General features: G+C 43.0%; 1 protein-coding gene across 2 annotated transcripts; it reads right to left on the minus strand.

Annotated features, from left to right (window-relative positions):
• Positions 1–12770: 12770 nt before the first annotated feature.
• LOC124257061 lies at positions 12771–24711 on the minus strand. 2 transcript variants are annotated; one of them, XM_046691032.1, is made up of 4 exons: positions 24648–24711; positions 18489–18613; positions 14565–14634; positions 12771–14098 (listed from the first exon to the last, which is right to left on the minus strand). In XM_046691032.1, the coding sequence occupies exons 1-4, from the start codon at positions 24652–24654 to the stop codon at positions 13917–13919; spliced, it is 384 nt and encodes a 127-aa protein (XP_046546988.1). In that variant the 5' UTR covers positions 24655–24711; the 3' UTR covers positions 12771–13916. The 2 variants fall into 2 exon arrangements, with proteins under 2 accessions (XP_046546988.1, XP_046546989.1); XM_046691033.1 differs by lacking the exon at positions 24648–24711 and adding an exon at positions 20427–20769.
• Positions 24712–24717: the final 6 nt, after the last annotated feature.

Below are 24717 nucleotides of genomic sequence, written 5' to 3' on the forward strand. Positions count from 1 at the left end.
TGGACTGAGGGTCGGCATGACGACGACATGATGGTGTATGACGTTATCGTTGTCGACGTTTCACTGGATGACAACAGCTAGTTTCCCGAATATCCCAACTTATAATGCTGCTATTGTTTTCCTTCTTCTCACTGATTGCATGTCTGCAGGTATTTACCTTTCGGACTCACTGCGTGCCTGCAACTATTTTATCCTTCTGATTCATTGCAAGCAATTCGTTATTTGCCATCTGATTGATTGTATTCCTGCACGTGTTATTTGCCATCTGATTGATTGTATTCCTGCACGTGTTGCACGTGCTGGTATTTCATCCTTCGGACTTGTTGTATGGAAACAGGTATGTACAACAGTTGAACTAAGAAAACGTGACAGCACGATTGGACATGAATATAAACGTATTTTTAAACGAAAATATACCTTCTGGATCATTCTCGTCAACATTTAATTAAGTCTTTCCACTAGTCTGTTGTCTTGAGCCCCTCAATACTCAACTGAGTGATGTTATGAGAAGCGCTTCGTGCTGTCTGCGTACGATGATCAACAACTAAGTGAGATAACCCCTCGCTCGAACCGTGTAAATCCCTGCGGTGATGCCCTATCAGATTCAATAAATTATTTTAAAAGATTCCTGGCAGAGAATTCTTTCCAAAATGAGACATTGTTTTAATTGACCTACCTGTTTCTGGCAGCTATACTACTTCCACCAGCATCTTGCAGAAATCACCATAGCAACTCTTGGACTGTCACTGCGTTGTAAAGAGCTGCCTGCTGAAATAGGAATGTTCGTTATTGGTACTCAACAGCTCAGTTCACCCACGGCGAAAGCTCAAGGCAAAGGCGCTAGGCGAAGGCGATATTTGTAACACGCTTAATTTATCAGGGTTGTACTGAACGCCAAGGTCAAAAGGTTTTGTGAAAAAGAATAGCTTAAATCTCCCAACATCCATTCCGCGTGACCAGGCATCAGGGACACATCGCTGCACACCGTCGTATCATCACTAAAAAGCAGGCACTGTTTTGAATGAGTCATGTTTTCAACAATCTGAAACCGTTTTACCTGTTCTGCTGGTACGACATCAGTCACCACCACTCCAGGGGCAAGCTTGTAAGGCAGAACACATACGTAGGTTGTACCCTGGCTTTATCTACTACAGTCCTGTAAATACACACAGATGACATTAAGTAACCCCATAAAGGTTTAAATAGCATCTACGAATATATGTCAACATGTTTATAGCTGTGGTTGAAACGAGCAAACTCACCCTGCATGTAAGGCATTGCAAGACGCACATCTATCGACTAAGTCTTGTCCAATATGGAGAGTAGTAATGTGAAGGTTGTATGGTTGATAAACGTGTTGACATTCCTCTGGCGGTCCCCTGCCCGGGGCAAGTGATAATTAGGTGTCCAAACAAAGGTCAGCCCTGACCATAACATACATTGCAGTCGGCGGTTTGTGTATATGTATTACATAATCTTCTGTACGAGGAAGTGTAAGCTGTGTTGGAAAACCGTTATTGACTGATCAGGCGATGTCGGATATTGCCGTTGACGTCACGATAGGCTTTGGTTGTAATTCTCACAGCTGTGCTGTATTAATATCTTATTGAGCGGACAATCGCAGGTGGTTAATATCTCGCCAGACAATAGCCACTCGTGGTAACTGAACGCTATTAATCATAACCGTGTATGACGGGTTTAAGAAACTGAATTGTGTCGCGTGAGTCAACTTTGATCGACACATATGCACAGTACATCTCATTTGACCCCTCCTCTAATCACAACATCTAGTACACCACCAGATATAGACAACCACACCACAATAACGACCCTTGTGTTATAATAATTAATATATTATGCATAATACAGTGTTAGGAACTTATGATTATCGAGCGATAGCATTATTAATGACACTTGTGCATTTCATATAGCAACCATACACAATTACACAGATGGACACCACTTTTCAACACGCCGATGTATGCGATACCAGGGTTCACGAAGCATGGCAACATCAAATGGACTTTATTTGATAGCGACATCCAGTGCAGATGTATTTTCTTTATCGGATAATCATAGTATCACATAAAATAACATAATGCACTACAGCTTCTTATACGCTTCTAATATATCCAAGTAGGTATAGAGACAAACTGTTTTCATCGTTGTTTGTATTCGTTTAAAGGCCAAACGGAAGTAGAGCGAGACGACGTTAGTGCATGCAGCAACTTATACCTCGACTCACCGATATCTCCAGCCCGCAGATAGACGTGTGATCCACAACTGCGTTACGTAGTGAAATATGTGGTTTGAAAGGTAATGGCTCTTCACACATACGTGATGTTTTTACATCCCTGTAACGCTGTACTTCCTCATCGCTACAGCGTCAAGAGAACGTAAATATGCCTCCACTTGCACCGTAAGTAATTCACAGAAACAAAACTATTGCATCCATACTTCTGTCAGCGACTGTTTTGTAAATGCTCCATAGTTCTTTCTGAAAGTTTGGCTAACGTGTTTTAGCTGGTTTTACACCGCATGTCAGCCACTTGTACTTTGTGTTGACGTATTATCAGCGGAGCCTTGAAGGACAGAGCGTCACTGTTGCAACCTCTTCAACATATGATGGGTCAGCTGCCTTAGACAAGACAAGGCATGACAGGACGAGTCTCTGTTTCTTTGCCGTTCGCACAGATGGAAGAATTTGATTACGCTCGTCGTATGCAAGGGAAACGCCATCCCGGACACCTTTTGACTTGTCTTCAGTCATGACACAAATAACAGGCTTATGGCACAGATGTTACGCTGCGGATTTTATTGCGTGACACGAAAAATACGTTGCGGCTATTACTGCGTGACAAAGTAAGACCTTGCTAATCGCAGGGCATGGCACAGATAACACGTTACCAGTGTTAGTCTAACGACGTGATACTGATAAGTCGATGCGCGTTAAAGTTATACGATACGAGTCGTGCGGCGCGACACAGCTAATACGTTGAGAGTTTTACTGCGCAACACAGCTAATACGTTGAGAGTTTTACTGCGCGACACAGATAATACGTTGAGAGTCTTACGGTGTGACACAGATAATACGTTGAGAGTCTTACGGTGTGACACAGATAATACGATAGGAGTCTTACGGCGTGACGCAGATAATACGATAGAAGTCTTACGGCGTGACACAGATAATACGTTAGAGTCTTAGTCACAGATAATACGTTAGTCTTACGTGACGCACAGATAATACGTTAGATACCATGTTAGCAAGGCTCATGATCGTGACTTCGCTAACTCTTCGCGAATTTTTAGGACATGCACACTGTGCGATGCACACGGTGTGACACAGATAATACGTTAGAGTACGGCGCGCACAGGTAAACATATACTGTACCTTACACAATGACGTTTCTCTTTGACGGTCCTGTACCTGACGATAATACCCCGTGTTTAGCACGCGTCACAGATAATACGTTGGCAGCCCATAGAAGTCTTACGCACGCCCATATAGTCACGCAATATGGCAGCAAGGCCGACGATGACAGCGACGACAATACCTATCTCAAGTGGCGACATCGTCCTGTAGCGGTTATGTATAGTGGCGCACTTACCTTACACAATGAATCATGCATTTTTAGTTTGCATAACAACAACTTGCAAAAATTAGCAAGGCCGACGATGACTTTAATACTAGTACTGTTATTATTGTTACTGAACAGAGTGACGACGAAACAACAACGGATGGATACAGTGACGTTAGGAACTGAGTGACGACGAAGAGCGGATGGATACAGTGACAAGGATCTGTGGAGAGATGTAGTGACAAGGATATATGGAGAGATGCAGTGACAGTGGAGATACAGGATCTGTGGATGAGATGCAGTGACGACGGACAGTGTATGCTTAGAGTAATAGCGAGCTGTGGATTCATAGTAACACGGAACTTTTAAAACAGGAGTAAACAAGAACTGTGGATAGATGGAGTGACGAGGATCTGTTGACAGATGGCGTGAAGAGGGTGTGTGGATAGAAGGAGTGACGAGGATCTGAGGATAGATGCAGTTACGGGAACGAAGGTTTTGGTGACGAGGATCTGTGGATATATGGAGTGACGAGGAACTGTTGACAGACAGAGTGACGAGGATGTGTGGATAGAAGGATTGACGAAGCTCTGAGGATAGAAGCAGTGACGGGAACGAAGGTTTGGGTGACGAGGATCTGAGGATAGATGGAGTAACGAGGAACAAAGAATTAGGTGACTAAGATCTGTGGATGGACACTGTGACGAGGATCTGTGAATAGATAGAGTACGGGGGAAGTGCGAATAGAAAGGCCGGTTACTTCGTGTGTGTCGAGGAATGAAAACGATGACAGACGTAGGAGAGAAGACGAGCAAATGAAGGTTGAGCGAGTAATCTGTGACAGAATGGATGGGACTGGAGAAGAGAGACGTTGAGGGGGAGGTACAGGTTCACTGCAGGCGCAATACACACACTGGGGCACACACATACACACAGCGAGATATGACAGAGGTGAAACTGTACAATTCTGGACCACCACGCAGTAATCTCGACACATAGCCACACATAACAGTAACAAGGGAATCTCACGACACACTAATTGTCTGTGACCTGACTACAGAACATACGAGGATGTACATACTCGGTGAGACACATGCACACAGGGACACACACTGGGACACACACTGGGACACACACGGACACACAGCGAGATACGACAGGGGTGAAACTGCCCATCATGCAGGTATGCCAGTCTCGAGACATAACAGTAAGATAAGGAGATCTCAAGAGACACTATCTGTCCGTGTGACCTGACTACGGAACATACATGGACATACTCGCTGAGACACATGCACACCTACCTGTACCCTCTTCACATCCTGCAGTACCACACCGCAGTCAAGGCAGGGCAGACTTTAACATTGACATTGAAGAAATAGCAAGTTTATTTTAAGCAGCTGACACTTGTTTGTCTTGCTGTGAAATCACTCAGGTGTGAAGGAGGACACTGGCTGACCTATTTGAGCGTAGCTCTGTACAACATCACAGGGACAGTAAACACGACTCATATCTCGGTGGCTTCCGCTTATGAAATAAACATTGCCAAGGTGTTTGAAACGAGTGTCAGTGTTAAATATATAGCAAAGAAACAGTTCTGAACTTATGCACTTAGAATACTCCAGTCGAAGTAATCTGTCATGCAAGTGCATTTACATTAAGCGTCGTCAGTAACTAAACGGGCTGTTCTACACGTAGACACGAGATGTTTAAACCAATGGGAAAACGCATGCTATTTAGTGAGATCTCAACGCATCTAATGGCGAGAGGTGTATCTATTTTGGCTACGCATTGCGAGTGAATATAAATACCACCTGTGTTTGTACTGAGTGTTTCAGCCTCGAGAAATGGCTGCGATTTAATTGGAGCTGTGGGAATGAGCTTCAGTTACGTAATAGGCACGTTAACAGATAACATGTGCTTAATGTCTATGTTCCGAGACCAAGATTCTCAGGTTGTAGCATAACTATAGGATTTTAGACGCTGTTCTGGAATTGCATCATTCCGATTACGGTTACAAGTCAAAACATTGATTATACAACAGTCTCCTTTCCGATTGACTGGGTTCCGTCCTATTGCGCAACTTAGTACAATAACCAGTTCAGAATTTTGAGACCAATTCATTCAACTGGATACATAATTATTAATCAGTATTATTTGATACATTTAAGTACTTGTATATAATGCAACACTACGCTCCTTCTAATCCTTGCAAACACATCGTGCAGCGTGCTCTCTCGTACAGCGAGCTCTGACAAACGGAAACCTGGAAATCGTGGAAATCTCAAAACGAGGCTCTGCCGCTAGGAAAGTTTGGCGGTCTGGTACGGACTTGATATTATATCAATCACATTGTGCGTTACAGGACTACACTGAATAAGCGCAAAAATACGTTACACGTGTAACCAGTGAGCCAGATGCATTGAGAATCATTTTACGACCTCATCAAAAAGGGTCAGTCTGTGACGTCTTAGTTAACGTCATGCTGCCTACACCTCGCCAAAAAATTATAAAAATACGATGTTATTAAAGTTTAAACTTAAAATTCGTTTGTAAATACCATTTTCTTATAAAACAAGGACTTGGCATTTAGTGTAACCATTGTTGTTTCACTTTCACACGAGAAAATTCGGATCGGCTGAAAAGTAGGTCATTGTCTGAATGGCTTAATGAGACTCATGTTTCGGTTTGCTATCTTCACTAAAGCCAGGGCAAATCTAGATCACACTGAATCACAATAGCTATCATGTAACTGCAAACAAGATCCGGGGTCGAATTGGTCTTCAATAACCCATGCCTGTCGTGAGAGGCGACTAACGTGATCGAGGTGGTCAGGCTTGCTGACTTAGTTGACTCACGTCGTATTCCAATTACATAGATTGATGCTCGTGCTGTTGATCATTGGATTGTCTGGTTCAGACTCGATTGTTTACAGACCACCGCCATATAGCTGGACTATTGCTGAGTGCGGCGTAAAACAACCAAACCAAAAGCTGCCAGCAACGAGCCAGAGAATTCTGTTATGTACGTACGTGTCTTGTCCTGGCTGGCGAGACAAGTAGCTACTGGGATAGGGCGCTAATAGGACAGAATTTCGAAAAAATCCATTACTAAATGGGTGTTAATTTCTGTACGTGTCTCACCAACACGACTAGCACGTCCACGCACATCCCTCCAGAAATGCAATTATCTTGATCGTTGCATTACATTTCAGCTCACCTTAAACCAACAAAACAAAAGGCTTCTGACGACCTTCACGTAACTCCTTATTCTTTTCCCAATAAGTTTGACAGAGATAATCTCACCAGTGTCGTGTGATATGGAACATGCCAAATCTAGCTGATAAGAGATTACAAAGCCCAGGCTGATATTGATACGGTGGTATCAAAACTCACATACATAGATATATAACAAATCTAAATTCTATTTTTTATCTAAAATCATTCTTCCGTCATTATTGATTTTATAAACGTAATACCCAGTGTCTTGCTGCACAAGGTAGAGCCCTTTCGTAAATTCGTAGGGACGGAGGGGTTTTACTGGCAAATTGAAGCATGCGTACACGGTTGACATGTCACAAAGCCCAACGACTGTAAATGGCATACAACCAGCTACATCTAAGATGTAGGACGCAAGACGAAACGGCGTTTATTCTTCAGGTCGCAAGGTTTGGACAAATCGATAATCTGTAATTCTGTGTGAAATACGTCTCCATCCCAGAGTGACCTATGATTGCTTGTGTTGACATCCGTGTCGACCTCAGGGTGACCTATGATTGCTTGTGTTGACATCTGTATCCATCTCAGAGTGACCTATGATTGCTAGTGTTGACATCAGTGTCGATCTCAGAGTGACCTATGATTGCTTGTGTTGACATCCCTATCCATCTCAGAGTGACCTATGATTGCTAGTGTTGACATCCCTATCCATCTCAGAGTGACCTATGATTGCTAGTGTTGACATCCCTATCCATCTCAGAGTGACCTATGATTGCTTGTGTTGACATCCGTATCCATCTCAGAGTGACCTATGATTGCTTGTGTTGACATCCGTATCCATCTCAGAGTGACCTATGATTGCTTGTGTTGACATCCCTATCCATCTCAGAGTGACCTATGATTGCTTGTGTTGACATCCGTATCCATCTCAGAGTGACCTATGATTGTTGACATTGTGTCGACACCCTATGTTGCTTGTGTTGACATCAGGGTGACCTATGATTGCTTGTGTTGACATCCGTATCCATCTCAGAGTGACCTATGATTGCTTGTGTTGACATCCGTATCCATCTCAGAGTGACCTATGATTGCTTGTGTTGACATCCGTATCCATCTCAGAGTGACCTATGATTGCTTGTATTGCTTGTGTTGACATCCGTATCCATCTCAGAGTGACCTATGATTGCTTGTGTTGACATCCTCCATCTCAGAGTGACCTATGATTGCTTGTGTTGACATTGTGTTGACATCTGTATCCATCTCAGAGTGACATCAGTGTCGATCCCAGACCTATGATTGCTTGTGTTGACATCCGTATCCATCCAGAGTGACCGATTGCTAGCGTGTTGACATCCGTGTCGATCCCAGATTGACCTGATGATTGCTTGTGTTGACATCCGCTCTTGTGTTGACATCCGTATCGTCTCAGAGTGACCTATGATTGCTTGTGCTGACATCCGTGATCGATCCCAGAGTGACCTATGATTGCTTGTGTTGACATCCAGTATGGATCCGTATCATCTCAGAGTGACCTATGTTATGATTGCTATGATTGCTGTTGACATCATCGATCCCAGTCGATCTCAGATGGATCCCAGACCTATGATTGCTTGTGTTGACATCTGTATCCATCTCTTGTGTTGACATCTGTGACCTATGATTGCTAGTGTTGACATCCGTATCCATCTCAGAGTGACCTATGATTGCTTGTGTTGACATCCCTATCCATCTCAGAGTGACCTATGATTGCTTGTGTTGACATCCGTATCCATCTCAGAGTGACCTATGATTGCTTGTGTTGACATCCGTATCCATCTCAGAGTGACCTATGATTGCTTGTGTTGACATCCGTATCCATCTCAGAGTGACCTATGATTGCTTGTGTTGACACCCGTGTCGACCTCAGGGTGACCTATGATTGCTTGTGTTGACATCTGTATCCATCTCAGAGTGACCTATGATTGCTAGTGTTGACATCAGTGTCGATGCCAGAGTGACCTATGATTGCTAGTGTTGACATCCGTATCCATCTCAGAGTGACCTATGATTGCTAGTGTTGACATCCGTATCCATCTCAGAGTGACCTATGATTGCTTGTGCTGACATCCGTATCCATCTCAGAGTGACCTATGATTGCTTGTGCTGACATCCGTATCCATCTCAGAGTGACCTATGATTGCTTGTGTTGACATCCCTATCCATCTCAGAGTGACCTATGATTGCTTGTGTTGACATCCGTATCCATCTCAGAGTGACCTATGATTCCTTGTGTTGACATCAGTGTCGATCCCAGGGTGACCTATGATTGCTTGTGTTGACATCCGTGTCGATCTCAGAGTGACCTATGATTGCTAGTGTTGACATCTGTGTCGATCCCAGATTGACCTATGATTGCTTGTGTTGACATCCGTGTCGATCCCAGAGTGACCTATGATTGCTTGTGTTGACATCCGTATCCATCTCAGAGTGACCTATGATTGCTTGTGTTGACATCCGTATCCATCTCAGAGTGACCTATGATTGCTTGTGTTGACATCCCTATCCATCTCAGAGTGACCTATGATTGCTTGTGTTGACATCCGTATCCATCTCAGAGTGACCTATGATTGCTTGTGTTGACACCCGTGTCGACCTCAGGGTGACCTATGATTGCTTGTGTTGACATCTGTATCCATCTCAGAGTGACCTATGATTGCTTGTGTTGACATCCGTATCGATCTCAGAGTGACCTATGGCTGCTTGTGTTCACATCCGTATCGATCACAGAGTGACCTATGATTGCTTGTGTTGACATCCGTATCGATCCCAGAGTGACCTATGATTGCTTGTGCTGACATCCGTATGGATCCCAGAGTAACCTAGCTATGATTGCTTGTGTTGACATCAGTGTCGATCTCAGAGAGACCTATGATTGCTTGTGTTGACATCTGTATCCATCTCAGAGTGACCTATGATTGCTAGTGTTGACATCCGTATCCATCTCAGAGTGACCTATGATTGCTTGTGTTGACATCAGTGTCGATCTCAGGGTGACCTATGATTGCTTGTGTTGACATCAGTGTCGATCTCAGAGTGACCTATGATTGCTTGTGTTGACATCAGTGTCGATCCCAGGGTGACCTATGATTGCTTGTGTTGACATCCGTGTCGATTTCAGAGTGACCTATGATTGCTTGTGTTGACATCTGTGTCGATCCCAGAGTGACCTATGATTGCTTGTGTTGACATCAGTGTCGATCCCAGAGTGACCTATGATTGCTTGTGTTGACATCAGTGTCGATCTCAGAGTGACCTATGATTGCTTGTGTTGACATCCGTGTCGATCTCAGAGTGACCTATGATTGCTTGTGTTGACATCCGTTTCGATCCCAGAGTGACCTAAGATCGCTTGTGTTGACATCCGTGTAGATCCCAGAGTGACCTAGGTATGATTGCCTGACATCGGTGACTGGAGAAACGTCACCAGAGAAAGAACTGAAAATATTACCAGCTGCAATTTCTCGCAGTACCTCCCGTGGCGTGTTCACCATGACACTTACCTTACTCCTTGCGCTATACCCTAAGACGAGGGCCTGTTTCACTCTGGAGGGAACAGTATATTGCAGTGAATCTCGACTTGGATTGTTTCCAATAAAATGTCAAAACTTACATTTTCCATGAGCAGATAATTCTTTTGCGACGTGGGATTTTCTTCATCTAGCTTTCGAAACAGCAAACTGTGTAAGTACCAGCCATGTTTCGCAAGAATCGCACCAACTACGGCTATGCCCTTTGAAAACAGAATGCTAAAACGAAAGTAGTTGCCATCATTGATTAGTGTTTTTATTGTGACGTCACTGTACCCGCCCTTTTAACCTTCTCCATGCCGGGCTACGTTGATGACGCAATGTGTCAATAAGATAGGACAAGTGAAGCTTGTGGGAGAGTTAAGACAAGAAAGCGGCAGGAATGCGCTGGAAGTATGCGTGACTTTCACGACGTCAAGTGTAACCTGTTCAGAGGAAATTACCAAGTCATAAGTATATATTTCTAATTTACTCATACTCGCAGAGATACAATTTGCGTACATATTCAAAACAATATTCAAAATTGTTTGCAGGATTAGTCTGTGATCACTATAGGGATATCTGTGTAACTGGGTTCTCCGTGAAAAGGAAAAAATGTTTGATATTTTCAAAACATGCACAGAAAATCAGGTATGAATAATTATTTAGTGAACTGTGAGACATAGTCATTGTAGTACCTAAGTTATTGACGCTCACAGCAAGTTGTCCTTGGTCTTATGTAATACTGCAGAAGTCCAAGATCCAATACTGTTTCTCATAATTCCGAACCATGAAGTGTGTGTTCAGTTGTGTGGGGGCGGTGGGGTAGCCTGATGGTTAAAGCGTTCGCTCGTCACGCCGAAGACCCGGGTTCGATTCCCCACATGGGTACAATGTGTGAAGCCCATTTCTGGTGTCCCCGCCGTGATATTGCTGGAATATTGCTAAAAGCGGCGTAAAACCAAACTCACTCACTCACTCAGTTGTATGACGCAGACATGTTCTATTGGACATGAGACGATTGTTGAACAAAGGGACAGACATTCCTAACACTGCATGTAATGTAACACTACAGACATGCGTAGGATGGTTTTGTCTGATACATACTGCAGGACAACACATTTACCACACCTATGTTTGATGGTGGGTAAATGAAACAAGCATGAGTCGTGCAACGTGGTCGAAGCTAACAAACATCACTTGAAGATTTACTGTCAGATTCAGTTGATATCATTCATAAATCCGACGTGGGTAAACCAAACAAGAAGCAAACTTTCATTACAAACCATTGGATAGAATTTTAACAGCTAAACATTATTTTTGCGAAATATAAGAAAATAACAAGAATAAGTGTTTTGCGACTGTCAATCTGAAACTCCCCATGCTGCTAGTGCACGGCCCGTATACGTTCCTCTGTCTCCTTGCCCATTAACAATAATCCGAAACCAGGTTGGTATGTAGGGTCATGTAAGTGTCATTGTTCTTCTGAAGCCGGAAAAACAGCCAAAATATGCGAGTCGACGGTACACGTGGGTAATTGATAGTGATATCTTTGTTGTGTTTTGGTCCTCAAGTTTACAGTGTTATGACGACTGTCTGCAGCGAAGTAACGCGTTGCTAACGTCTGTGATGGTTTGGTCCAGTCCAATGTACACATGTGTCCGGCTGTGTATGTCCCCATGTTTCCGTGGCTTTAACGGGTTTACACAGACCTAAATATCTGTAAAATAATGATGACGAAACATATCTGTATCTTTTCTCAATAGCTTGCATTTCTCTTATTTTTAACATGAGTACAGCAGGATAATTCACCGAGTATAAATGAGGTGCGGTCACAGGCTCTGCGTCACATGTTCGAATATCAGATTTGCCCCAATGGTATATGAGTCAGCACAATTACTATTACCGTTCGATAACCTCAGCTCAATCATTATATTTAATAGACCAATAGCACAATATGCATAAGTACAGCTATTTTAAACTTGTATTACGGTTAACAGCACTAAACTGTGTTATTCTTCCACAAAATCATTTCAATACTAACTAGAAACCGATTCTAAAAGAACAGTCGATTTCGAGTGTGTGTTTATATAGGTCACTATCAAATGGTGAAGACACCAGGAACTAGCAAAGGTCGTTTCCTGCCCACAACTGGACTTGTCTTCCACATGATTCCCATAATACGAGTTGAACTTGTTTTTTTGAGACCATGGATCTGGTTCAGAAATCAAACAAATTGAGCAAGAGTCGAATGACGCTCTTTGAAATTTTCGTTTAATGAGTATGCTCAACTGTACCTAAGAAAATGTAAATTTTAGACATCGAAGGCTGGAATTGTACTCAACATAACGGGAAGTTAGAACCCATGCCTGCATGGTCACTGTGTGTACAAGACACATCTTTACATGAGTATAAAACAAACCATTATTACATGATGATACAATTGCAATAAGTGTTTATTTCGTGTAAGTATAACATAAACCGTATAATGAAAACATTTTCGCCATGCTTACAACATATTGAAAATAATATTTACGAGTAGCTGTCAAACATACAACCGTGCTGTCACGTGATAGGCGAACGTGCCAGGCGTTCATTACATTATTCTGTACTGCTCTCGATCTCTCAAATACCATGCGGCGTATTGAGTCATCACTGTCTGAACCAGGAACACAAGACGGAATGGTGACACACAACCTTTCTTAACAGAAACAGAAACGGGCACGGACTACATGTGTTGGCGCTGAGTATATTGCCAAGGAAATGTATGAGAATAGAACAGGTAATACCTGAGAATGGCAGGACAAAATAAGGCTTAAACAGTTTATACCGCGTATGAACGACAGGGACTGGCGCCCATGAGTAGAAAGCTGTCGTACACGGTGCAAGGGTACCAACGGGTATGGGGTTAAGAGCACCTTGGCACTCCAGAACATTCCAAGATACATGTAATCTATCAACCACAGATTTATCAGATACGTGTCACATGAAACTAGTTATAGCATAAATATACTACATGCATTAATACAATTACTATTAAAAAATGTAAGTGTACATATCATCTTGAAGTCTCAAGGTACCTTATCAATGCCTACAATAGTCATAGGATATAAAGACTGGTCCTTGTCATTCCAAACTTGATTCTACAGTAGATATCGTTTCGGTTTGAAATGCAATGCAGGTCATCGTGTCAATGACATCACAATCAAATGTTATCACTGGTCTCTCTTAAGCTTTGATTGTGCTTTTACACTCTGAGGTTACTGGTTGTTATTGTTCACTGACTGAAATAATATGGTTAAATGATTGTCGATGGTTAAACAACATATCACCCTTGTGTCTTGTAATAAGAAAAAATTATACACACTCATTATAAGTTCGAAAGTGCTTTCAGCATAGATTTGATATCAAAATACTGTCAGGTGTGATCCGTGCATCCCGCCTCTTAACGGAGTGGCTCAGGACTATGATTGAATGTTGAACGATAAACATATTAACAGTTGGAATATTTCAAGTGTCTGCAGGAGAGAGCGTGCATATCCTGCATAGTTAATGGCGCAATGTTTGTCAGGTGCTCGTCAAACTGTCTTCACACTGATGGAGTTCACGGATGAGGTTATGTTGTCATTATACAGAAGACCGTACTGGCTGCCTCCATTCCCCCTGCTACAGCGGGGCAGCACCACAAAGAACAGCACCACCATCAGGGCCATGCCCAGCAACATGGCACACGTCAGTGCAAGGCCCGTCAGCAACGCGTCTACAAACAGAAACAAGGATATTGGACATCATTGCAAGGAATAAGCAATTACCCTGTTGTGTTCCTCATTACAAAGGGAGTTGGCCTTTCACGGATTCGCTGCCTTACGTATATCAATTATATATGATATTCAAAGACTAAAAGGAATTATTAATGTTTGTCGTAATTACTGACATGGTTCTGTTTTGGAAATAAATGATGAATTTTCATGTGAAGGAGGACACATGCACCTTACCCCAACCCGCAGCAATAGGCATTCCAAAACATTTTTTTGCATTAGTTTGTAAAATATACCTCTGTAACAATGTGTACATGATAGGATGAGTGATATGTCGATCCACTCCTATATTGTTCATCTTCCCACGTCACACAATTGGTAGTTCGAAACACGACAACGACCACATCATCACCACAGACCATCAACATCAGAAGGTTCCTGCCAGATGTGGCTATGGAGGCTACTTACGACCAGGGCTGTCAGCGTCGGCTATATGCAGGAACTCAAAGGGCCCCGTAAACACAGATGCATCCGCGCGCTGAGGAAAACAATGAATATAACATTACGAAATATGACCCATTATGTTACAGTTCTCTACATAATGCAATGTGGACCAGCATGACGGTGAATGGATTCATCAACACATATGCTAAATATAGGGTCACGATAACAAGTCATTCTCCGGGCCTGACCACCGTATCTCGGTTAAGTCAGTATGTGGTTTCTATAGAACACCCTTCGAGGTTATATGTGTGGACAAAGGAAGCTTTTCTTGATCACACACAGTGTTGTAAAATGACTTCCTGTTCTGGCAGCGGATACATCGAGGACCGGTTGCAATCTTCGCTGTGGAATCTCCACACGGTTCTCTTTCATATCAACTGACGATCTTACGAAAGTATGCAATTTTTTTCAATGTGACTAGTGTACCCACATGGGAGGTCAGATTGGTGACAATATTGTTCATCAGAAGGTATCGATTGAAACATCGCTAGCTGCTGCGTCTGGAAGTAAACTTGCCATGCAAGAGAAACAGGTTATCCTTACAATGGAATATACACGGTGGCATCGCACTGTGAACACACATCATTAGTCAACAGTACAACCCCCGCAACACAAGCACGACAAGATCAAGGAGAGGGGGAGAACAACTGGTACGCTATATAGTTATGTTCAAGCTACACACAAGTCGAAATATTCACGTACTCTTCACAAATGACGATCACTGAGCTGAGGCAATGTTTCGTGATTTACAGGAAGGCCATGGAGGGGGAAGATCCTTCGTTCAACGTTGCCAGTGTATACCGCAACTGTGTTGCATTCCTATTAACGCAGGTTCCTACTGGCAGGAGTTCATCCACCGACTTGTGGGTAAAACCCGACTCTTGTTGCCGTCAGGAGATTGCACCGTTTGTCGGTGGCAGTGTGTTCATTTGGGATGGGGCCGAGAAAGTACGTGTCTGCTTGTCATTGATGAAAACTATTAACCCAAAGTTACACTGGCCGCCATGTTCTGTTCCCTAAGTTACCGTTCTTCCAGAACCATGGAAGACCGTATTCCGCATGTGTAGTTAAACCGTTTTCACGAACAACGTCAAAGATAATCTCCAGACATGTCAACCATGAAACATCTAGACCAGAACTTGAAATTGCGTCGTGCTGCCCCAAAGAATAGTTGACATGATTGAGGGCAATTGCAGATGACGTCGTTAGATGTCTTACAAACTCTGCTTGACGTCATGTCCCCGTCTGTATGTTTGCGTGAAGGGGACATGCACATTGTTGACGCGGTGCCATTCATGTAGTTACAGTATTAATCATAATGATCATATTCCGTATTTGTGCCATGCAAGTACCATATGGTGTGTATAACCCTTGACATGTGATGGTCACTAGTGTGTACATCACTGTCTATATCCAGCCTGATGAATACAGTAACGTGTGGATAATGTTGTCACTAGTGTGTACATCACTGTCTATATCCAGCCTGATGAATACAGTAACGTGTGGTTAATGTTGTCACTAGTGTGTACATCACTGTGTGTAACATGGTTACTGTCACTTGTGTACATCATCCAGCCTGATGAATACAGTAACGTGTGGATAATGTTGTCACTAGTGTGTACATCACTGTCTATATCCAGCCTGATGAATACAGTAACGTGTGGTTAATGTTGTCACTAGTGTGTACATCACTGTTTATATCCAGCCTGATGAATACAGTAACGTGTGGATAATGTTGTCACTTGTGTGTACATCACTGCTCTATATCCAGCCTAATGAATACAGTAACGTGTGGATAATGTTGTCACTAGTGTGTACATCACTGTTTATATCCAGCCTGATGAATACAGTAACGTGTGGGATAATGTTGTCACTAATGTCACTGTGTATATCAGCCTAATGAATACAGTAACATCACTGTGTGTACATCACTGTCTATATCCAGCCTGATGAATACAGTAACGTGTGGATAATGTTGTCACTAGTGTGTACATCACTGTTTATATCCAGCCTAATGAATACAGTAACGTGTGGATAATGTTGTCACTAGTGTGTACATCACTGTCTATATCCAGCCTAATGAATACAGTAACGTGTGTCACTAGTGTGTACATCACTGTTTATATCCAGCCTTGAATACAGTAACGTGTGGATAATGTTGTCACTAGTGTACATCACTGTTTATATCCAGCCTAATGTGTGGTTAATGTTGTCACTAGTGTGTACATCACTGTAATCGTGAATGGTAACGTGTGGATAATGTTGTCACTAGTGTGTACATCACTGTCTATATCCAGCCTGATGAATACAGTAACGTGTGGATAATGTTGTCACTAGTGTGTACATCACTGTTTATATCCAGCCTAATGAATACAGTAACGTGTGGATAATGTTGTCACTAGTGTGTACATCACTGTCTATATCCAGCCTAATGAATACAGTAACGTGTGGATAATGTTGTCACTAGTGTGTACATCACTGTTTATATCCAGCCTAATGAATACAGTAACGTGTGGATAATGTTGTCACTAGTGTGTACATCACTGTCTATATCCAGCCTGATGAATACAGTAACGTGTGGATAATGTTGTCACTAGTGTGTACATCACTGTCTATATCCAGCCTAATGAATACAGTAACGTGTGGATAATGTTGTCACTAGTGTGTACATCACTGTCTATATCCAGCCTGATGAATACAGTAACGTGTGGATAATGTTGTCACTAGTGTGTACATCACTGTCTATATCCAGCCTGATGAATACAGTAACGTGTGGATAATGTTGTCACTAGTGTGTACATCACTGTCTATATCCAGCCTAATGAATACAGTAACGTGTGGATAATGTTGTCACTAGTGTGTACATCACTGTTTATATCCAGCCTAATGAATACAGTAACGAATACAGTAACGTGTGGATATCCAGCCTGATGTCACTAACGTGTGTACATCACTGTCTATATCCAGCCTAATGAATACAGTAACGTGTGGGTAATGTTGTCACTAGTGTGTACATCACTGTTTATATCCAGCCTAATGAATACAGTAACGTGTGGGTAATGTTGTCACTAGTGTGTACATCACTGTTTATATCCAGCCTAATGAATACAGTAACGTGTGGGTAATGTTGTCACTAGTGTGTACATCACTGTTTATATCCAGCCTACGTGTGTGTAATGTTGTCATAATGATCACTGTTTATATCAGCCTAATAACGTGTGGATAATGTTGTGGACTAGTGTGTACATCACTGTTTATATCCAGCCTAATGAATACAGTAACGTGTGGATAATGTTGTCACTAGTGTGTACATCACTGTCTATATCCAGCCTAATGAATACAGTAACGTGTGGTTAATGTTGTCACTAGTGTGTACATCACTGTCTATATCCAGCCTAATGAATACAGTAACGTGTGGATAATGTTGTCACTAGTGTGTACATCACTGTCTATATCCAGCCTAATGAATACAGTAACGTGTGGTTAATGTTGTCACTAGTGTGTACATCACTGTTTATATCCAGCCTAATGAATACAGTAACGTGTGGATAATGTTGTCACTAGTGTGTACATCACTGTCTATATCCAGCCTGATGAATACAGTAACGTGTGGTTAATGTTGTCACTAGTGTGTACATCACTGTCTATATCCAGCCTAATGAATACAGTAACGTGTGGTTAATGTTGTCACTAGTGTGTACATCACTGTCTATATCCAGCCTGATGAATACAGTAACGTGTGGTTAATGTTGTCACTAGTGTGTACATCACTGTCTATATCCAGCCTGATGAATACAGTAACGTGTGGTTAATGTTGTGATATGTTGAAACATTCTATGATAGCCATTTTATACGAAGACAAGGAATGTTTAGCCATGTTCAGTATACCTGTGTGAAGTTGTGCAACCCAGTGTCGCCATTATCTCCGTAGACGATGTCGGTGGACCAAACAGCAATCAATGCCGGGATGACCACGCTTTGCACCAGACCTTGGGACGAGCGGAAAGCCATCGCTGTAAAGTAAACGTATATGACAAACAGAATATGATTTTTAATGTTGTTACTTCCTTGGCAAAGGTTGTAGTGCTGAATAAGGACGGGATGTATGTATGAACTTCTTCTCTACAACAATGTGATTTCATGAGGTTTTGGACAGGTAAGTTACGCGTTCACTATCTTCAGAACGTGTCCCCACCTCAATGAAAGGAGGTAATGTTGATATCCAAGAAACAGCTTGACTGAGTCCTAGCTGTGATACATTCAGCAAACTGCTTCTTGTGATGTATTTCTTCCAATTTTTGTTTGTATCAATCTATTTTTTAAATCAACATCTATTTTCAAACCATATATGTGAAATTATCAAGAAAATGCGGAATTAACCTTGAACTTGAGTGATATTGCTTACCTTTGTCATACTTGTTTGATTGGCATTTTAGAAGAGTGTGTCTCACTCTTGCTTGACAACGGTACAAGAATCTGTATCGAAACGTCGCACTCACGAAATAAAGAAGTTGTTATCCATAAACAATTGTTCTATATTGTACGTTTTTCATAACCGCTTACTGCTTCTCTATAATAACTGCCCTGCTCACCTATGTACAGTTAGACGTTCCAGGACAGCTCCGTTGTCAAAGCGCTAGTGTGGTTGTAGAATTGAGATCACTGTTCTGTTTCTTAATTTCAGAGTGAGTGAGTTAACTACGATAACAACGAATTGAAGGGGACCACCAATTTTAGTTGTTCATGCCCGCAGCTCGTTTTACGCATTTTACCTAAACAAATAAATGGTAGGTGCGAACACATTCGTTATACCCGTCAGACCGTTATAAGTCTGTTCGTTAAAAACATTGTTCGTTAAGGTATCTAATCTACACTTTAGTCAACTTTTGAAATACGGTTAGTATATATCCAAACGTCCTATCGTTCATGTGGTATGTCGCATGCTGCAGTGATCTTCCACTTCAAATCACACGTCAGGCCACCTGTTCCAATATTGTGGCTGGTTGGAGTATAATCATGGGGCAGACACACTGGATATTCAGCAGATTTTATAAATTCTATTTTCGACCACTGCCTCGTCGACCAGCTGGATTTAGACAGCAAAACCTTCATTCAAAGGAAGGATATGAGCATCAAACAATGGAAAACAATATGTCCGGTGTCTTGCAGATTGTCTCGAAAGTTGCATTTGTCCTACGGCAGTCTTCATGTTTGCTCAGAACTAACAATAATGTCTTGTGCAGCTAGTATTGATCGCCGCATGCTGTATGACACAATCCCACAGGAGGGTTTAATCTGTAACCGAGCACCGAGTAATAAAGATGATGGATGTGACATACTATTGAGTTCTCTTTGATCTGTCCTCCTAAATAACCTATTTAGCCCTGTATGTGGGTCGCAGAATGACCTCTCAACACTCGAGTTGTATATGTATCGACACACTGGCCAGCGTAATGCATCTCCACATATATACGGGTCACCTAGTCAGTTATATTCAGGGCAGGTAAAAGCCCTAAGTTCAAAACTAACATTTCTCATTGTACACAAGTCGCGAATCGACATTGGAAAAAGAGTTTATACTCAACCAGTTAGAGTCATACTGGTCCTAATCTTAGAAACATGCCTTTCATTTTTATTATAATACCAAGATATTAATATAAAATACGTGTTATACACTGCGGCCTGTTTGTAAAGCCGCAGTGTAAACACGACCTCTTGGTTACATCGTGAACCTCTCCCAGGCTTTACCAACCGTTGACACTGAAGCAAACATTTGGTTACGTAGCGACAGTTACTGGTGAAATGAGGTACAGTAAAGACACATACCTGTTACTTTACGTCACATTGAGCTATGCTGATTGCCTGAGCTCGCCCTATCTAACGTGTAGTCCAGCCACCAGCGTGTTATCCATCTATCTACCACCGTGACAAGCGTGTCGTGTTGACAGTCAGTGAACAACACAATGATCTCACCGCTCACCGGGGCTGGGGCAAATATCAGATGACCCTAGATGAGCGTCTGTGGTCCAATCGGTGGCCGAACCGACTGATGTGTCGTAACTACATAGCATATACAGGCCTGTCGTGACAGAAGCCGGGCAGAACGCTCAGCACTATATTTATCCCAGATGCAACTTTCTGAAGTGTTTTCTATCCCGTTATGTTGTATATTATTCTGCATGTCGCTGTGTTCACTCGGGCGTACATGTGGGGGATTAACCTGCAACACTAAATGGGCCGTTGAAAGTTCTGAATGTATAGTGAGAGAAGTATATTTCACACACGCACGCACGCAAATACAGAGTCAATGTGTACGTATTTGTACGTATATTCTTTCTGCGGTATGATCAGGTGTGGGAAGCGACAAATGGGAAGAGTCAACGTGCCCATGCGTCCGTCTCCCTATCCTGCATTTATGACAGATTCCATACATGCAAGTAGACAAGTACTCCTTGCACAAAGTCTGGTGGAATATTACCATTCTTGATGACAAACCATTACAGACAGTATACGTGTGTAGCAGTGTTTAGATCTGTACCACAGCGGGTTGCAAATATCCCTGTCTACACAATACACCGACTGTGCACAACATCATCAGCGGCAATGTACGTCACGATTGCACGAGCCATATAACAACTCGACACAGTTTAGTCGACTCAAGATACCAGTAATTATATGATGTGCTGGGGGCAACTTTCCAACGCTGTTCCCAACGTAGCGATGTGTGTCGAACCAACTGTTTTGTATTAAGGAGATAACTCATACCCCGCCAACGTCATACCACCTCACAGAGCACATACTGTATATGATATCGAGATGATAGGTATATTTTCAGAGGCATAGCCACACACCGCTCGCTGTACTGACAGCAAGCACATACTCAGGCAGGAGACAAGGTAGATAACTCATATCTTGTCGTCATCTGACTAAGGTGGGATTTTAAGGCCCATCCATATGTTGAGTTTGTTTTTTGAGCATTATCAACATGAACATCTGCTGTAGATGTATGCATCTTCCATATAACCATACCCTAGTCTGGGTATGCATCTTCCATATAACCATACCCTAGTCTGGGTATGCATCTTCCATATAACCATACCCTAGTCTGGGTATGCATCTTCCATATAACCATACCCTAGTCTGGGTATGTAAAGCAGTATGTTTCAGCACTATCTAATCTACATAACTGCTCACGAGTTCTGATCTAATCTGAAACACCTGACTTTTACGGTAGACCAGCCACATGAAACCTACCTTGTGATTTGTAAGAGCAGCCATAAACTTTCGACCAAAACATGGCATGAAAGTAAATGCGGTTTTCCTGGACATGTGGCCCTCTCTTGTCATTCAACCCTACACAGTCCATCTGTTCATTAAATAAATAGTTGTTTCTATTATTACAAAACACTGCCACGTCATGTCACGTCCTTACTGCATTTCCCTGGTGTAACTGGGGATGTATATGTCCATGTACATTCCGATAGGTAAACTTGCGACTGTAAACAATTACACACACACACCCCCCACCCACGATCACACACACCTACACACCCTCACCCCACCCACGATCACACACACATACACACATTCACCCCACCCACGATCACACACACCTACACCCTCACTCCACCCACGATCACATACACCTACACACACACTCACTCCACCCAATGATCACACACACATACACACATTCACTCCCACCCACGATCACACACACACTACACACATTCACCCACCCACACACACACATACACACATTCACTCCACCCACGATCACACACACACTACACACATTCACCCCACCCACGATCACACACACACACACATTCACCCCACCCACGATCACACACACTCCTACACACACTCACCCCACCCACGATCACACACACCACACACATTCACCCCACCCACGATCACACACACACCTACACACCCTCACCCCACCCACGATCACACACACCTACACACACTCACTCCACACACAACACATCTTCACTCCACCCACGATCACACACCTACACACACTCACCCCCCACGATCACACACACATATACACACATTCACCCCACCCACGATCACACACACACCTACACACACCTCACTCCACCCACGATCACATACACCAACACACACTCATCCCACCCACGATCACATACACCTACACACACTCACCCCACCCACGATCACACACATACACACATTCACCCCACACAGCAATCACACACACCTACACACACTCACTCCACCCACGATCACACACACATACACACCCTCACACCACCAGCAATCACATACACCTACACACACATTCACCACCCCACCCACGATCACATCACATACACCACACACTCACTCCACCCACGATCACACACACACACACTCACCCCACCCACGATCGATACACACACACTCACTCCACCCACGATCACATCACACACCACACCCACGATCCACATACACACACCACACACATACCCCACCCACGATCACATACACCCACACTCACCCCGCCCAGGATCACATACACCTACACACTCACTCACTCCACCCACGATACACACACACATTCACCCCACCCACGATCACATACACATCACACTATACACATTCACCCCACCCACGATCCACACACATCTACACACACTCACCCCACCCTCGATCACATATACCTACACACACTCATCCCACCCACGATCACACACACCTACGCACATTCACCCCACCCACGATCACACACACCTACACACCCTCACTCCACCCACGATCACACACACACACACACGCGATCACACACATCTACACACCTCACTCCACCCACGATCACATACACCTACACACACTCACGACACACATCTACACACACTCACACCCACCCACGATCACACACACATACACACACTCACTCCACCCACACCTACACGCATTCACCCCACCTACGATCACACACACACACACACACACACACACACACACTTCTCTCTCTTCCCACACGACTACACACACCTACACACACTCACCCCACCAGCGATCACATACACCTACACACACTCACCTATCCGGATGCAAGCAAACACGTACGAACACATACAATAGCATGATGTAGCTGTTTTTGAAAAGGTCAGATGAACAAAAAGAAAAAAAAGAGAAACGCATGTAAAAGCAATCACCCATTCTGTTAGGTGTCACTGCTGTGTAGATCTGTTATCACTAATAGTTGCCAATGTCGGACACCTGCACATGTGTGTAATCTTGACAGATTTGTCACAACATATCACGAGTTACTCCATGAGTGATCCATAATCATCACAGATATCGATCTCAACAGGCACGCGACGGGAACGCGTCACTTTTTAAAAAATAAGGCACGTGTTAAACACGGGAATAACTGCTGTGCTGAAATGTGAACAAAATCAGAGGAAATATTTGCCAACCAAACTTAAACCATCTCTGTCGTCTCGACTGTAAAGCCTGGACTTGGTCTGCCGATCCACCGTCACACTGCTGCTACACAAGTGATCGTCACCTGAGTTTAGCTGCATGCACGTGGTCCTATATTTAGTTCTCGGGACCGGTTCACTCACAGGAAGTGCTTACGAAAGAAACTCCAATGATGTGAACATCATAGATGAAGCACAGAAACTGAAACACATACGTTATTCTCTGCATCAGCAACAAGTCACACATGCACTGGCAGTTGTGCAAACAGGGTAGACAACTCGTCATGCCTTGTCAGCACGGTTTAAGGGCCCATCTGTTTGACTCAACACGAAACACTTTGTTGTATGAGCGTTATCAGCGTGACTTATTCCTACAACTGTTTGTCTGTGTTCTGGAAAACCTATAACCTGGTCTGGGTATGCCACACGATATGTTTGCGTTTGATTTATTCCATATAACTGGACGTCTTGTCATGCGTAAAATCCGATATTTAATTAACACGCGACCATACCACCACGAGTCAAATATCTTCATCGGTTGTATACCGTATTAAATATTCAACAAAATTGTAAAGGTTGAAATATATAAAAGAAAATTCAATCTTACTAGGCATGTGGTCCTGCGCTTCTCACTCAACGCCAAACTAGCCTGCTTAGTCTTCTGTTTAAAGAAATAC

Source organism: Haliotis rubra, unplaced genomic scaffold, assembly GCF_003918875.1.
Source record: "Haliotis rubra isolate DU_JTF1 unplaced genomic scaffold, ASM391887v1 Scf649, whole genome shotgun sequence".
Lineage (NCBI taxonomy): Eukaryota > Metazoa > Mollusca > Gastropoda > Lepetellida > Haliotidae > Haliotis > Haliotis rubra.

Excerpts from the sequence above, each read along its gene's own strand:
- LOC124257061 (XM_046691032.1), bottom strand. Across the intron at positions 14,635-18,488 it reads GGTTGCACAACTTCACACAG|CGCGCGGATGCATCTGTGTT; the intron begins GTATACTGAACA and ends TGTTTTCCTCAG. Across the intron at positions 14,099-14,564 it reads CGACGCTGACAGCCCTGGTC|ACGCGTTGCTGACGGGCCTT; the intron begins GTAAGTAGCCTC and ends TTCTGTTTGTAG.